This window comes from Rosa rugosa, chromosome 3 (assembly GCF_958449725.1).
Source record: "Rosa rugosa chromosome 3, drRosRugo1.1, whole genome shotgun sequence".
Lineage (NCBI taxonomy): Eukaryota > Viridiplantae > Streptophyta > Magnoliopsida > Rosales > Rosaceae > Rosa > Rosa rugosa.
In genome coordinates, this window is record NC_084822.1 from 53298175 (window position 1) to 53316091 (window position 17917).

Consider the following 17917-nt stretch of genomic DNA (forward strand, 5'->3'; position numbering starts at 1 on the left):
GGTTCACTCTGGGTAAATAAAGCCAAAAATAATGGAGGCTAGAACTCAGGTTTGGGCAAAAGTGAACTCTCAGTTCCCGTTTTCCCGTCTTTGAGTAAAAGAAAAAAAGTTAAAGAGTTGCTTGAATACATCTTTCCTTATCTACTTTCTTAATCCACTTTGATGATCATTCTCAAGAATGTAGATTGGACATCATAAAAATATATAAATATTGTACAGTCATCTGTAATTTTCTTCGAAATGAGTTGCATATTTTGAGCCACTGCGTACCATTTTCACCTATATCCATTCTGTCCTCATAGAGCATGTGTTCAAATTTCAAGCACTCAGATTCTGATCTTCTTTTTCCTTATTTTATATACGCTTCATATCCATCCTTCAAAAAAAAAAATCTTGCATGACTTGGAGTTTCTGTCTTAACGTAACCTTTCAAAAGAAAAACCATCTATGCATGACAAACTTTTTTTTTTTAACAAACCTCGACAAAGCGAGGGAAAATTATTAAAAGAAAAAGAAAAACGAGTACATCAAGACGTTACATAAAATTAAGGACAGTTATTAATATTATAACGCAAAAAATTAAAGGAGGAAAAAAATGGATTAGGGAGAGAATTAATTTATATCTTTCTATGGCGTATGCCGTATGGTATGAGGATTTGAAAAAAGAAAAAGAACAAAAGAATGATGATAATATTGAGAGCACCTGTGATTCTGCTGTAATATTCGCTTTCCTTGCAATTTGGCAGTTTGTTTCTTCTCCATAAACGCCCACCTTGTCTCCAAAGCCTTACACGTAGAAGAACACAGCGTGTGAGGGACTCTCACGTAAAACCTAAGAAATCTTTTTATCCATAACTAAATTGAAAGCGGTGCTTAACTGCCAACTGGGTTATAATTAAAGTGGGTTCCGTCTAAGAAACCAGCTGCTCTATATATACAGAGCGACGCTCCATTAGGCTTCTTCTAATAACAATCTCTCCCTCCTCGATCAGTTTTCAGAGACAGCGATCGAGAAGTAGAATTAATAGAAACATAGATATATCTTTCATACATCTGAGTTTCTATTTTTTTTTTCTTTCTTTCAAGTAATTCCATCCGATCTTATTGACACGTCCAAGATGAGGAAAAGTATGCGCTCCAGGTTGAGATCTATGTTTTCGAAACCAGGTGAGTTCCGATTTAGAAATTTCTTTAATTGTCATTAGCTATAATCTGTCATTTATTTTGATTTGTTTCTGATGTGTTGTGTTTTTATGATTTTCTTCAGGCAGCAGATCAAGGAAAGTCAATGACCGAGGCGGTGGAGGTAGCTTTTCCAGCAAGCTGAGTGTGAACGAGGAGTACTTGGAAGTTTTCAGAACAAAATCGTATCTAGAAATGTGGGATAGAGTTCATGGATCGGTACAGCGTCCAACGACAAATACTAGACTATCCTCTTCTCCATCGGTTCCTTTCTATATGAATCTCTCCGAAAATCTTCTCGATCCGCGGCAAGAAACCCTCAATGACATGATTAGTGAGGAGGGAATAAACGTGCACCACCTTCTCACTGACTACTTTGAAGCAAACTTAGAGGCTTGCCATCTATGCGAGTTACTCCTTCGAAGCATCCATCAAACGCACGCAGAGTACCGCAACATCAAGAAGGTGATGAAAAAGCTAAGCCAAAGGAACAATTACACTGACGAGCAATGCCGGGCTATTTTCCGAGAGCTTACAACGTTTGCACGTCTGAAAAACTCGTTGTCGATTATCAGCCCCCTGCAATTCCGTGACATTCACGATAGCTACTCGGCATTGCTCAATAATTTGACATCGAGACAGAAAAAGATTAGACGCAGGGCAAAGCGGAACAGGATTTTGAAGAAAGTTGGAGGAGTTGGTCTCGTAGTGTCACACAGTGCACTTTTGCTCGCTTTGCTAGTCTTTGCATTTCATAGCATGATTGGACTAGTGGCAGCGCCAGCAATCATGTCTTGTTCTATAGGTTTGTGCAAGAAGAAAATGGAGTCAGGAGAGGAGTGGCTCAAGTCGAGTTTCGACCACGAAATCCATGGGGAGCAACTTGATGTTGCGGCCAAAGGGATTTACATACTGATCAACGATTTCGATACCATGAGTCGGATGGTCAGGCGATTACAGGACGAGGTAGAACACCGCAAAGCTGTTGCAGATTTGTGTGTTAGGAATGGAGTCAATTGCGAAATATTTAATGAGGTTGTGCGAGAATTTCATGTCCATGACTCTAACTTTATGGAGCAGTTGGAGGAGCTTGAAGAACATGTATACTTGTGTATGCTGACGATCAACCGATCCAGAAGGCTTGTGCTTCAAGAAATATTCGCAACACACTAAATGAATACGAACAGATGTCTTTATTTGTGACATCACGCTTGTGGCCAAGTAGTATGATATGTTACGGCAGAAACACGTGGTGATCACAAGATTCAAATATACAAGCTTTGGCCGTGGGCAAAACCCAATAATGTTGCTTCATCAACGAGATCCAATATTTGCTTCATCAACCAAGCCATCTCAAATTAATGAACAACCAAGTATGAGATGCATATATTTTTATGAATTTCTCTGTTCCAAATTGTATATATGTGGGTGGCAACTGATGTTAGGTTTAGAGGAAAATTCTATGGAGTACTTCTCGGAAAGTTAACCGATGACTTCCACCACATATTAAGGTTCGCAATTTTGAATTCGATGGAAATTTTGAGTGTTGATTGAAATATTGGGAATTTTTTATAAGTAAAAAAAAAAAAAAGTTTGAATAATCACTCAAATTGTGAGATTAAATTATGAAAAATTTTGACAATGTTTAAGGATATCTCTATTTGTGTTTGGCCCAAACTCTAGGTTACTTGACCTAGTGGTAATAGGGTTTAATTAGAAGGATCTAGAATCCTAATCAATGTAGAATTACTTTCCTTGTATGATTGAGATTCTATGCATTGTAATCCTCTATATAAAGAGGCCCCTATTATCAATGATAGATACACAGTAAATTCCTCTCAATTTCAGTTTCTCTACAACACGTTATCAGCACGAGCCCTAACCCTAGCTTTAGAAACCAAAACCCCAGAAATTGATCAAGCTCCACCAGATTTGCCTTGCCTACGCTACTACTGCCCCCGCAGCCCCCGTGTCGCAACTCATCGCTAACCCTACCAGGTTAGCCTCGCTGCCCCTGTAGCGCCCGCAAGCACTGCTTGCCTTCTACCTTCGCGCGTGCTTGCCTGCCCTCGTGACCGCGACTCACTAGCGGCCTCGCGGCATCTCCACAGTATCCCCGCAACTATCCTCGCGGCCTCGCGACATCCCCGCAGCAGTCGCATCCCCACAGCGTCCCCGCAACTGTCCTCGCGGCCTCGTGACATCCCCGCAGCGGCCCCGCAACTGTCCTCGCGACATCCCCGCAGCAGTCGCATCCCCGCAGTGGCCCCACAACAGTCCTCGCGACATCTCCGTAGCGTCCTCGCGACATCCTCACAGCGACCCTGCAGTATCACTGCACAGCCCAACCAACATCTTTTCCGGTCAAGAATTCCGGCATCTTTTCAAGGTAAACTTTTCTAAAAGTTCCCGTTTTTGAAGTTTTTCAATTTCTTCTTCTTTTTTCTCGGGGACTTCCAACATCCCTTCTTCTACCCCCCTTTCTTCTTCATAGGGGAGACCAATAGCCGAACTGTGGGGGTTCGTGCTCACTCCAAGCTTGGAGCTTGTAGAGTCCTCCAAACTTAGAGTTTGTTGAGAAGAAAACGATCGACCACATACATCGTCGTTTCGATCTAATCCAAAACCCCTCTTGGAATCGGATTTTCTTGAAAGCGACTACGCTCAGAAAATCCCTAATTTCTTGGAAGCGACTACGCTCAGAAATTTTATAGTTTTTCGTGGTAGTCTTCTTCGCTCCGAAACTAACCCTATTTTCTTGTTGTTTTTCAGGATGAGTAACCTGAACAAGTTGAGCTTCGCTCCACTAGAGACAACAGGAGCTGGATACCACAAGTGGGTCCGTGATGTGCGCCAGCATCTTAAGGCTGATGGGATCCTGAGTACGATCCAAGAGCCAAGTCAGGATGTGCGTACTCCTCAACAAGCTGCTGCTTTTAAAGCAAATAGAGCTACGAGAGAGGCGAATGAAGCTAAAGCCATCATCCTCATGACAAGGCACATGAATGACGCGCTCCAAAATGAGTACCTCAATGAGGAAGACCCAAGAAGACTATGGGTAGAACTCGAGCACCGTTTTGGCAACGTCCGTGATTCCCTGCTTCCAGACTTAGAAGTGAGATTGTCTAGCCTCCGCTTCTGTGATTTCAAGTCTGTACTTGACTACAATTCAGAAGCACTTCGTATCAAGTCTATGATGGAATTCTGTGGACAGAACATCACTGATACGATGTTGATCGAGAAAACTCTCTCCACCTTCCCCGTCTCTGCATTGATGATAGCCAAAAACTATCGGATTGATGTCAATGCCAGACGCATCACAAGATTTCATGAGCTAATTGGTGCCTTGAACGTAGCTGAAAAGCACGACAACATACTTGTGAAGAACTATAATTCCAGACCCGTGGGAACCAAGTCAATTCCGGAGTCTAATTATAGTCGCGCCTCCAAGGGAGGACGCAAGGAGCGAAACCCTAAGAGTAGGGATAATTCTGGACGTTCTGGTCCATATTCTCGCCCTAAAGAGGAAGGAAATCGCCAAGATAGGCGTGCACGGAACCGTGGAGGTAAACGTGTGAAGAGAGAGAGAGGCCAAGCCTCCGGTTATGGTGGTAACGCCACCAAAGGCAATAACCGTCAACAAAACGCTCCCAGAGCGCCTCGATCAAGGGAACCTGACCATAATGATGCTTGTCTCAGATGTGGATCAAGTGGACATTGGGTAAAGAAGTGTACTGCATCCCAGAACGTTGCAAACGCATACAAGATGTATCGTGAAGCAAGGGAGGCAAATTACATGGAACAAGAAGATCAAGATGGAGATCTCGATCTAAGGGTGGAAGACTACAAGGATCAAGACCCAGAAACTGGCGATTTTGATTAAGTCTTTTTATTTCCAAGAGATGTAGGCAATTGCCATATTATTTTTATAGTAGACGCCAATGCTATTAATCTTTCTTCAAAGTAGGCGTACTCAATGTGAGTGTGATGTCTAGGAAGGTTTTGAGATAAGTGGTACTTAAGTGAGCCTCGCTCCACCGACATCTCTCTACTCACCTGGTCACATTTACATTGGAATTACCGAAAGGAGTTAGACGACTACCATTGTTTTGCATTAACTAGTTTATTGGATTAGATTTTCTTTGGTTAAAGAAACGATGATGTAATTCTGTTTGGCTTATTAATAAAAGTTGAGTTCTTCTCTTTATGACTCCTTTTTTTAATTACGAGCTTTTCTTTTAGGAATGGATGAACTTCAATGTCTTGCGGATAGTGCGACTACGCACACCATTCTACGACATAGGCAATTATTCTTGGAGATGTTGCCTACATATTCATCTGTGACTACGATGGCTGGGCCATCAGGTTTAGTTCAAGGACATGGAATGGCCCAATTCCTTTTGCCTAATGGCACCTTGATTAAAGTCACTGAAGCTCTCTACGCTCCTAAGGCAAATAGAACCTTATTGAGCTTTAAAGATATTAGAGCCAACGGATTCCATGCGGAAACGCATAGTGAGAACGGGATAGAATTCCTTTGCATTACCTCTAATGATTGCGGAAGAAAGCGCATCTTAGAGCAGCTTATGTGTCAATCTAGTGGACTTTATGTCACTACAATTCGACCAATTGAATCCCACAATGTCATAAGAGAAGATCTCTTGGATTCAGACACATATTGGCTTTGGCATGACCGACTAGGACATCCTGGTCGTGATATGATGCTCCGTATACTAAAGACTTCACACGGACATCCATTCTTCAGAGTGAGAAGAAGCAAGAATCGAAAATTGATTCCAGGACTTAGCAAGACCGCAACAATTGCAGCATCTGGAGCTGCAGCCGTCTTGGGGCGCCATAGGGCCGCCCAAGTCCCATGTGATGACGCCATTAATGGCGCCAACCCTGAGCATGACGCCATGGTTGTTCCTCCTAGTGGCCATGACGCCATAATGGGAGATGTAGTCACACACTTTGCTTCTAATAGCGCTACAGACGCTCAGACCCAACCAAAATCTTCATTGGTTGCTTCTAAGGCCCCTCGCTCTTTCTGCAAAGCCTGTTCCTTCGGGAAATTAGGACCAAGACCGTCCTACGCAAAGAATCCCAAAATACTCATTCCGTTCTTACAGAGAATCCAATGGGATATCTGTGGACCCATTCAACCACCATGCGGACCTTTTAAATACTTTATGGTTTTGGTTGATGCGACGACACGCTGGTCACATGTCGCGCTACTGTCCACTCGAAATGCTGCTTATGCTAAACTCCTCGCCCAGATTATCCGTCTACGGGCTCACTACCCTGACCATCCTATTAAGTCAATTCGACTTGATAATGCTGGGGAGTTTACATCGAAAACATTCGATGACTATTGCATGTCACTGGGGATTGATGTAGAGCATCCAGTTCCCCATGTTCATACCCAAAATGGTCTCGCAGAAGCCGCTATCAAACGACTACAGATGATAGCACGGACATTGGTTATGCGCACCAACCTCCATGTTTCTGCTTGCGGATATGCAATATTGCATGCAGCGACGCTAATTCGTCTACGACCCACTGCCACCCAATCTTACTCTGCGTTACAGCTAGTGACTGGGTACGAGCCCGATATCTCGCACTTACGCATTTTTGGGTGTGCCATTTATGTGCCTATTACGCCGCCACAGCGTACTAAGATGGGTCCACAACGACGGATGGGCATTTATGTTGGATATGAATCTCCAACGATCGTCCGCTACCTTGAACCCTTGACAGGCGATCTCTTTACCGCTAGATTTGCGGATTGTCACTTTGATGAGACAGTCTTCCCCTCGTTAGGGGGAGATAAGAACACATATGTTCAACAGGAATGACAGGAATTGTCGTGGTCTGTCCCCACTATGTCTCATCTCGATCCCCGTACCGCACAGTCCGAACTTGAAGTGCGAAGAATAATCGAGCTCCAGAACGTAGCAAACACTCTGCCTGATGCGTTTTCTGATGTTGCCAAAGTGACGAGATCACACATACCTGCTGCAAACGTGCCTGCAAGGATCGATGTCCCAAATACTGGACATCACGCCTCTCCTGTGACACCAGGAGATGGCGCCATTGCCCAACAGGGCAATGATGTGGCATCTATGGCCGCAGGTCCCGCAAGAAAGTGCGGTAGACCGATTGGTTCGAAGGATACTCGCCCTAGAAAGAGAGCAAATGAGGCACAAACAAATCCTTTGATCATCGATACCCAAAATCCGTCCCATGAGAATGTTCCGGATTATGGTTATGTCCAAGAGACATCATTGGGGGACGCCTCAATGTCAGAACCTATCCCTGAGAACGTAGAGATCTCTGTTAATTACACTAGTGTACATGGGACATGGGAAAGAAACTTCATCATCATTGATGATGTATTCGCGTATTCAGTGGCGCGTGAGATTATTGAGACCGATGACATCGAACCACGCTCCGTTGATGAATGCCAACGTAGAGCTGATTGGCCAAAGTGGAAAGATGCGATCCAGGCAGAACTTGATTCTCTAGCGAAAAGAAAGGTATTCGGACCGGTTGTGCCAATACCGCCCAACACCAAACCAGTTGGTCACAAATGGGTATTCGTTAGAAAGCGTAATGAGAAAAACGAGATTGTAAGGTACAAAACTCGCCTTGTGGCGCAAGGTTTCTCACAACGCCCTGGAATCGACTACGAGGAGACCTATTCTCCCGTAATGGACGTCATAACGTTCCGCTACCTTGTCAGTTTGGTAGTTTCCGAAAAACTGAACATGCAGCTTATGGATGTGGTTACTGCGTATCTATATGGGGATCTAGATACGGAAATATACATGAAGATTCCAGACGGAATTCAGTTACCCAAATCAAGTGGCTCTAAACCACGGAGCGCGTTTGCGATTAGATTGAAACGCTCACTATATGGATTGAAACAATCCGGACGGATGTGGTATAACCGTCTAAGTGACTACTTGATTGGAAAGGGATATGTCAACAATGAACTATGCCCATGTGTGTTCATAAAAAGGACAAGTTCCGGATTTGCAATAGTAGCGGTTTATGTCGATGACATGAACATAATTGGCACCCTTAAAGAGTTAAGGGAAACCGCTGAATACTTGAAATCCGAGTTTGAGATGAAAGATCTTGGGAAAACACGGTTTTGCCTCGGTTTAGAACTTGAGCACCGTAGAGATGGTATCCTGATTCATCAATCAGCTTATACCCAAAAGATGCTTAGGCGTTTCAACACTGACAAGATTAAGCCTTCAAGCACCCCAATGGTCGTCCGTAGTCTTGATCCAAGGAAGGATCAATTTCGTCCAAAAGATGACGATGAAGAAGTGCTAGAGGCAGAAGTGCCCTACCTAAGTGCAATAGGCGCATTATTGTACTTAGCACAATGCACAAGACTGGATATCTCATTCGCTGTGAACTTGCTAGCTAGATATAGCTCTGCGCCTACACGACGCCATTGGACTGGTGTTAAAGATATCTTTCGATACCTAAGTGGTACGATCGATATGGGCTTGTTCTATCCCTACAGAGAGAAGATGGATTCGGAGCCATCAAGTGGCAGGGACGCCACACATGGTGGACTGCGTCCCCTATCCCCATCCCAAAACGATATAAGTGTTTTGGAAGGTTTTGCTGATGCTGGGTACCTCTCTGACCCACACAAAGGTCGCTCCCAAACTGGTTATGTTTTCACCATGGGAAAAACCGCGATATCTTGGAGGTCTACAAAACAGACCTTAGTCACTACTTCTTCGAATCATGTAGAGATTATTGCTCTTCACGAAGCAGTTCGTGAATGTATATGGCTTCGATCCATAGTTACGCATATTCGAAGCAATTGTGGTTTGAAGTCTACCACAGATGAGCCAACGAGCATTTATGAGGATAATGCTGCTTGCATTGAACAAATGAAGCAAGGCTACATCAAAGGCGACAACACCAAGCATATATCGCCCAAATTCTTCTACAATCAGCAACAACAGAAACTCCTCAAGATCAAAGTGAACCAGGTTCGATCTGAGGACAATGAGGCAGACTTGTTTACTAAGTCATTGCCCAAATCCACGTTCGAGAAACATGTGGCAAGAATTGGCTTGCGGAAATTATCTGAACTCCCATGATCGTAGTCATCAGGGGGAGGCGCAGACATCAGGGGGAGATGTCTACATGTTCACCTCGAAACGTGAAGGGTGTGTTGTGCTCTTTTTCCCCTTCGATCGAGGTTATTTTTGTCCCACTGGGTTTTTGTTACTCGGCAAGGTTTTTAACGAGGCAACGAGAGAAGCACCGCGTTTGGACAACACAAGGGGGAGTGTTTAAGGATATCTCTATTTGTGTTTGGCCCAAACTCTAGGTTACTTGACCTAGTGGTAATAGGATTTAATTAGAAGGATCTAGAATCCTAATCAATGTAGAATTACTTTCCTTGTATGATTGAGATTCTATGCATTGTAATCCTCTATATAAAGAGGCCCCTATTATCAATGATAGATACACAGTAAATTCCTCTCAATTTCAGTTTCTCTACAACAGACAAAAGTTTATATAGTTTTGGAAAAATTTAACTTTGCACATACACATCTCGAAAATGTCGAAGTTCACTTTTTTCACACGTGGGTTGTCAATGTACGTGTATGCTGTATGCCTTACTTAAAATCCTGACATTAGTGTGTGTTATACAATAATAAAACAATCAATGAATGCACAATCTTCACTTTAATTTACCAGATATAAACAAACAATCCACATATTCAATTTTTGTTTTTTAAAGGGGTAGGAGCCCCATCAAATGTTATTATTGCTTAAAGGATTATACTGCAAGGGGGATGTATTTCCTATACTTCGAGTATTATTACAAGCATCTTCAAAGAGAACATCCTCAATCATAGATGGTGAGCAACACTATTATTAGAAAAGCTAGCGAAGTGTGCTTGACGGTGAGCAACACTACTTGCTTCACGATATACATGTTGAATTAAAATGAAATCAAAGACACTCATGTACTCCTTGCAATCATCCATAATTTGACCCTTTTTTTTTTTTTTTTTTTGGACTTTGTCAAGAGGAACCCAAAAACTTCCTAGGTCCAAGATAAACCCTTGCGGCGCATGTGAAATGCTCCAAGTGTGCATTGCAGTACAGTGTCTGGCCACTTTGACAGCTTCGGGGTTTGAACCTAGGTTGGGGAGCACACCCAACTAGGCAAGAACCACTAGGCCACTTGCAGTGGTTAATTTGACCCACTTATGAGTAGTCCTCATTAGATTTGGCTATTCTTTTTAGACGCTTGGATTCACAAATAATTTTTCGTATGCTTTACTAAAAGTCCCGACATTGCGTGATGTTGTACAATACATTAATTGTAAACCAATATGTGCTTCCAACAATCTTCACTTTGGCAAAATATAAATGTTATACTAAAAGTCTCGACATTAGCTTGTGCTAACCAATGTTTTATTAGTAAACGTATATACATTGAAAAATTATTATTATTATTTTTTTTTTTTTGAAAGGGGGCTGGTGCGGCTGCCCTCAAGCCTTGATTAATGAAATTACAGAATACAAGGGGGGGATGTAGAGCCTGAACCCCAACTTACAACAAGTATAAAGAGAATATCCTGAAATAATACATTGAAAAATTATTATGACAACGCAATTTCGTTGACGAATGTATATCTGTTGAGCAATGACTTTTAACTTTTGTATACCAGCATCCACGTTATTACAAAATTTATAAAAAGGTCCTTGACCCAAAGCACCAAAATGAGCTCAAAATTATCCCACTTACCCCAACAACAAATTTTTATTCCCATTAACCCAATTTAAAGTAAAATATCATTTTTAGGCACAGAATAATTATAAAATTATACACTGCCACACATTCTCTCTCTCTCTCTCTCTCACCCTCACGGCGATGCAGTCGCGTCATCTTTCTCGCTGCAAGGACGTCGTCAACGACAATAAGGATCTCAGCTTCGAAGAGCCGACCATGATCTCGATCCGAAGCAACCGACCAGAGAATTTATTGTCGTTGAAGGCGAAGGCGAAACCAGCGTCTGTCAACCTCGTCACCATGTCGGAGAACTCCGACCCAATCATCCTACGATATGCTATTTCCGATGCTCACAGTGGAGGTCTGGAGGAGATGCTCATGTTTTACGACCCACTCTTCATATCCGGTTAGGATTCACTTTCAAATTTCAGCGAAGTAGTAGCTATGAGAAAGCTACGGGTACAACATCTACAAGCATGGCGTACTTGCCCCAAGCCATTGTCTTGTGTGAGCTTCGGCACGACGCGTTCGAGGCATGAGTCCCTACAGGTCTGTCTGATAGCGGATTGGTTTGAAATGGTGGCCTAAAGACCGAGTAAGCTTCAGTATTTTCTGGTCTTGATGTTGGAAATTGGATGGTACAGTGTTGAATGATTGTTAATTGTGAGATCATTGACCTGAAATTCCTTATTTCACATCCTGTCAAGACTCACTTTCAACTTTCTGCCTCTGAAAATTGAGCCTCGCGTCATGGATTGGGTCAATTTGGGAGAGATTCTCTTGTCCTGTATTCAACGCGAGGAGGCCAGCCACTCCTTTTTTCTTTTCTTTTTTTCCTTCTTTTTTGCCTTGAGAAATTTTGGTAATATAAAATGTAAATTATTGGAGTAACAAGCTACAAAATGGTGCTATGCCAAGGCCAATACAGGTCTATTGGGGGGCAATAGACATTTTGAATTAAAGTAACTCCTTTTTCTTTTCTTTTTTAATCAAAGTTTTATTTGTCTAAACTTAGGGAGATTAGTTCTCATTCTGGCGACTGAAAGTTCTATTGGGGGCCAATAGACATTTTGAATTGATGTAATCTCCTCGTTTCTTTTCTTTAATCAAAGTTTATTTATCTAAATTTAGAGAGATTAGTTCCTATTTCTGCGACCGAAAGTTCTATTGGGGGGCAATAGAGGTTTATTGCTCATGTATTGAGGTAATATAGCTCTATTGGGGGGCAATAGAGGTTTATTTAGGGGTAATAAAGTTTTCCGACGACTAATGAGATCTCCGACGACCTCTTTAGGGACATCCAGCGAGGTTTTTTAAGGAAGTCTAATAGTGGCGGCAGGTGACCGGAATCCCGTGTCTGGTGACCAGAATCCAAAGATTGGTGACCGGATTCCGGCGGCTGGTGATGGGACTCCGGCAAAGTCTCTTATGGTGTCTCTCTCTCTCTCTCTTTATGTAACGAACAGCCAGTCCTGGGAGCAAAGTATCGTGAATGTTCCCAAAACGTCCCTTAAGGGCATCCCACAATTCTTTGGGTGTCTTCAACTGAAGGTACTCCCAGCGTAGGCTAGGATCAATATGTCGCCTCAGAAACATTAAGGCATCTGCTTTCACCTTATTAGATAGTTCATCATCTTTGGGGTCGGTAATGGTGGCGGTGTAGTCTTTTGCCACAAATGTAGTTTCTACATCGGAAACCCAACGGTGGTACTCAAGTCCTTCTGAGTCCAAAATGTCAAACTCAGGTCGAGTTGGATCAGCCATCTACATAAAACAAGAGGGAAGATATAAATTACGCAGTCATAAAGACATCCACGTGAATTATTTTCCAAAAATATGAATTAGATTTCAAGACCAAGATTCGTAATGGTCACTTTTTTTTTTTTTTCGATGCTATGTGAAAATACTTTATCACAGTAAGTGTGTGTGTATAATGCGCATGAATTTTCATTATCATGGCAAAACGCAATTTTTGTATATTGCATTCTAAAAATAAGCATAGCACACTTAAACATAGCATATATAAGAAATAAAGTACATGGCATGGTCAAATTTCATAAATATACAACAAATTATATACTACACATAATCATAGCAAATTATATAATAATAGCAAGAATATATCATGCGTAAAAATAATAGCATAATATAAAGGCATGCTTAGGAATAATTATATAAACGTAAATAAAAATCACAAAACATGCTCAAAATTTCATAAATAATATATAACAAAATATAAACAATAAAATATATAATCATGCTTAAAGATAATCATATAAAGCATAAATGACAAAGCATGCTTAAAATGATTAATATAATCTAACTAAACATGCTTGAAAATTTTATAATAAAAGCATATATAATAAAATCTAAAGCACATGCTTGGTTTTAAAAAAAAAAAAAAAAAACACATACTTGATTTCGAGAAAATAAAACAATCCTAGCGCACGCGCGTGTTGATGCAGGCGTGCGTAGCGATGTTTTTGGACTGAAAAAAAAACTGGGCCGCTTCCTCTCGCTTTTTCAGTAATGGGCCTTGTTCTTGTTTTTTCTTTTCTTTGTTTTTTTTTTTTGTGTTTTTTTTTCTGGGCCTGGTATTTTTTTTCTTGCTAATTTGGGCCGGGTCTTTACTTTGGCGTCTTTTCTCTTCTCTGGGCCGCTTCTCTTCTTTCTTTTCTCTGTGTTTTTTTTTTTCCGCGTCTTCTTTCCTCCCTCCTTCTTCTTTCTCCGTCTTCTTTTTTTTTTTCGCGTCTTTTTCTTCAATCTGCAATCTGGTGCAGGTCGGATCGCAAAGAAAACCTGCTGGTCGGAGCTGCAGTGCAGGTCCGACGCGAGTGGCCTGTACGGGGCTGTGTTCACAGGCGGGGCAGTGGGCTGGGGTGCAGGTGCGGGGGCCATGGAGCAGCGCCGGTGCAGGTGGATTGGGCTGCTACGTCGTCGCCGATCTGGGGCGGGCGCTGGGGCTGAGACCGGAAACAAGGTGGGTTTGCAGGTGATCGATCTGGGACAGGTGCTGCGCGGGTAAGGGGAGCAGCAGCGACGGATTCGAGGCTGGGGACGGCGACGAAGAAAGAATTTTTTTTTATTTTTTTATTATTAGGGTGGCGGCAGAATAAGAAGAAAAAGTTTTTTTTTTCTTCTATGGTTTTGGTTTTTATTTTCGACGGAGAGAAGAAATAAACTAGAAAACTAGATTTTTTTTCTTTGGCTATTGGCTCTGAGCGTGCTGATAACGTGTAAAAGTAAAAATGGAATTGGAATTGGTATACTCATTTCATTTCATAGCTCCTTTATATAGGGAGAGAATTACAACGGAAATATCAATTACAATGATGACATTAACTACTTATTGGTCCTTGATCCATGCTGATTGATGGTGATTGCTAATTACTTGATTCCCTCTCCATGAATCACTTTGACGAGGGCACATAATCTGTTTTTCCTTTAACAAGAACTGAATTTCAAAAATTCATTAAGAAAACCTCAGTCACCAAGTAAAATGAGAAAACGAAAGAATAAGAGTAGGCCCAACAAAAAAAACAGAAAAAGAGGCCCATAACTAGAAAGAATAGGCCCAATTCGGTAACCAAAACCAGAAGAATAGTAGGCCCATTTTACCAAACTTCATGGGTCAACGGAACTGAGGTGATCACCTCAATCCCAAATAAATATGAGAAAAAGAAAGAAGAAACTCAATTCCGTAAGCCGAACAATAAGAAGAGTAGGCCCAGTTCACCCAACGTCATGGGCCAGAGGAGCTTATCACCACAATCCCAAACAAAAATGAGAAAAAGAAAAAAGAAGAGTAGCCCCATTTCCGTTACCAAAATCAGAAGAAAAGTAGGCCCAATTTCAGAACCAAAACCAGAAGAATTGAGCAAATATCATGGTTCAGCGGTAAAAGAAAGAAGAAGAGTAGGCCCAATTCCGTAGCCGAAACCAGAAGAAGGTAGGCCCTATTTAGCAAACATCATAAGGCTAGCGGAAAAAGAAAGAAGAGTAGGCCCAATTCGTAATTAAAACCGGAAAAAGAGTGCCCACTTCACCAAACGCCTCGGGCCAACGAAGTTTATCACCTCAATATTTGAATACAACTTAAGCGCAATAAGGGCACGGTCATAAAAGAATGGAAAATATTTGAACATGAAATTATCGTACCACAGGAATTGAAAAGCTAACTTTAATCATTGGTTATGCCGATTACTAAGTCACTAACAATTTAACAAATAAACCTAAAAAATAGCACCAAGCTATTTACATGCCCGGCTTGGAACAACCAAGCCTAAAAATGGGTAAAGAGAACCACAAATAAATGCGGAAGCTCACAACTAAGTGGTATGGACAATGAAAGTGGTTTGTAAGAATTAATTTTGATTGCGAAAAATAAAATTGACAATTGAAAATTAAAATTGCAACCAAAGATAAAAATAATATAAACCAATTAAGAAACGGAAATTAGGTCATTAGGGTATTCTCCTAACTAAATTTAATGCACAAATATGCTCCGACAATGGTCATTAAATTCATCAAGAACCGTATATAAGGCTTTTCAAAGCTCATAGGTCATTAAATTCCTTAAATGGTATTCCTACTCCGGATCAAGGGTAATAGAAACTCAATTGGGACAATCTAGGGCCTTGCTAGGGCCTCTATTTGCACCAAAAGGCGAAGAGTCCTAGAATCAAGGTTCCCAAGCTAGCCAATACGGCAATCGACTAACCATGTTCTAAACAAGTGTCCTACCTATAAATTAGAGAAGTGATTAGGTTCTTTAATTTGTTCTAGACATGCTCATCTACACATTCAAGAGTTAATCAAGCTCTTAATCATGCATCTAAACAAATATTATAGAATAGAACATATGCCAAATACGAAATTGAAAACCATTAAATCAAAACATATTTATTACATTAATAGACTACTCACAACCCATCAACAAACCCACAACAAAATTCATCAAATTACAATAAATTAAGAGAGTATAGAGTTGAGAAAAGAGAGAAAAACCAACACTAGTCACAACAATACTAAAGAGTCAACATGACTGGCTTGGAATTATACTTTATACCTAAACCCAAATCCTTGGAGAAGATAATGAAAATTGATTGGGTGTGAGGTTGTGGTCTCGGTGGATATAGAAGAAGAGAAGCCACCATTCTCTGTTGTGGGAAGAAGGGAAGGAATACAAATGAGAAAAAAAAAAAAAAAAACGTTGAACAGTAGGCCCAATTCTGTAACAAAAACCGGAAAAAGAGTAGGCTCAGTTCACCAAACGTAATGGGCCATTGGAGCTTTATCATGTATGGGTTTGTGGGCCCAAATCTGTAACCAAGACCAGAAGAGACATTGTGCAAAATGATATTTGATATGGCAATTTGATTTCCCAATAAAGTAAACTATTACAATTGAGATTCATGTTATAAGATATAAAATTATAAATTGTAGTAAACTGTAAAAGGTAAACATATTTCTACATGTTGAAGCATGACCGCGCTTCTTATTTAGTTGCTATAGCCTATAACAGATAACATCATCCATACTTGATGGGTTTTGCTCAAAATGCACAATACCCTTTTAAGCTCATTAACCTGATCATCATATGATAATTCACCCAAAGAATATGGCGGGCTGCTCAAGTAAAATATGTTAAGCACGCCTCTGCTGCTTTCCAAATTAACCAAATCCGAAACCCAGCTGAACCGGAAAAGCCCAGTGCTTAAGAAAACTGTACTAAACTGGAGAAGGTTTGGCCAAAATTCCAACTTGAAGGCACAATGTTCGTAAAGAGTTTAGTTTCTCCATCGGTGGTGGTGACTTTGAAGGACAGAGATTGGCCATTGAGGTAGGCATTGGACTGCCAATTAGCTCCCCAATTTCTTGACATTGCCATCCAACCGGTGTTCGAGCCTTTGACGTAGGCAGATTTAATAGATCCTGCTCCTCCCACATTGCTAATCAGAACAAGCTCAAAATAGTCCCTCCCATTTATGGCGAACCTGACGCCTCCATGCTTCTTACATGGAACCCTGCACCCCATGATCAAAATCCGTTATGCAAATTTACAATCAACCGTGATTTGGGAATCTAAAGTACGAGATTATTTTACCTTTGGAACAAGACGGGGACAATGCCACCTCTGTAGATTGCAATCTTCTCCCAAGCGGGCTGAGCCATGTCGAAATGCTGAAGAGGCGGGTTGCACCAGCCTCCGTTGTTGCTGGGAAGATCATAATTAGGAGGACAAAAGTTGGTTGCTGTCACAGTCACGGATACTCCCTTAATGCACCATTTGGAATCTGTTGCATAATCACAGATGATCCTGTAGCATTGCCCACATGAACCTCCATCGTTGAACAAAGCAGTACTCAGAGCCGCAGTCCTAGTCCCATACCCTGCAGAATACAGATCGCCATATCCACAAGCTCCACCTGCAATTGTACTCAAATTTAGTGAACGAATATCAAACACAGATTACAGAACCAAATTGATTGTACTGTTTAATTAATACACATACCCATAGTTCCGGAGGCATCACTTCCTCCATAAAATGTGGCGTGACCTCTGGTGAACCCAGATGCCGTGAATCCATTAACATATGTAGAAACACTAAGCAAGATTGCCAATGCAGAAACGAGTTTGGCCATGCCCGCCATTCTTAATATCGCTTCTCGTTAACCCAACTCAGAGCAGATTAATGGAGTTTGCTGTATTTACAGATTTGGGATTTCTAAGCAAGAGGTTTCTCTTTAAATAACGGACCGGACGAAACAGATTAAGCAATGGCACCGGCTCACATGGGACCTCTGCAGCCGTATTAAACGTAAATGATATGATTATATCTGTACTTTAATGAATCATCATCTCTGCAAAGTCTGAATCCTTTCAGTCAATTATTCCCACGTTCTAATGTTCTATATAATCCTCTCTCACCTCTCTTAGACACCCGGC

At 41.4% G+C, this 17917-nt stretch overlaps 2 protein-coding genes across 2 annotated transcripts; one reads left to right on the plus strand and one right to left on the minus strand.

Moving 5' to 3' along the window:
- The first annotated feature begins 911 nt into the window (after window positions 1-911).
- Window positions 912-2965, plus strand: LOC133739340 (UPF0496 protein At1g20180). The gene is made up of 2 exons (XM_062167091.1): window positions 912-1167; window positions 1268-2965. The coding sequence occupies exons 1-2, from the start codon at window positions 1119-1121 to the stop codon at window positions 2353-2355; spliced, it is 1137 nt and encodes a 378-aa protein (XP_062023075.1). The 5' UTR covers window positions 912-1118; the 3' UTR covers window positions 2356-2965.
- A 13379-nt stretch (window positions 2966-16344) lies between these two features.
- LOC133741285 (expansin-A11) lies at window positions 16345-17753 on the minus strand. Its single transcript, XM_062169221.1, has 3 exons — window positions 17484-17753; window positions 17076-17397; window positions 16345-16995 (listed from the first exon to the last, which is right to left on the minus strand). The coding sequence occupies exons 1-3, from the start codon at window positions 17620-17622 to the stop codon at window positions 16686-16688; spliced, it is 771 nt and encodes a 256-aa protein (XP_062025205.1). The 5' UTR covers window positions 17623-17753; the 3' UTR covers window positions 16345-16685.
- Window positions 17754-17917: the final 164 nt, after the last annotated feature.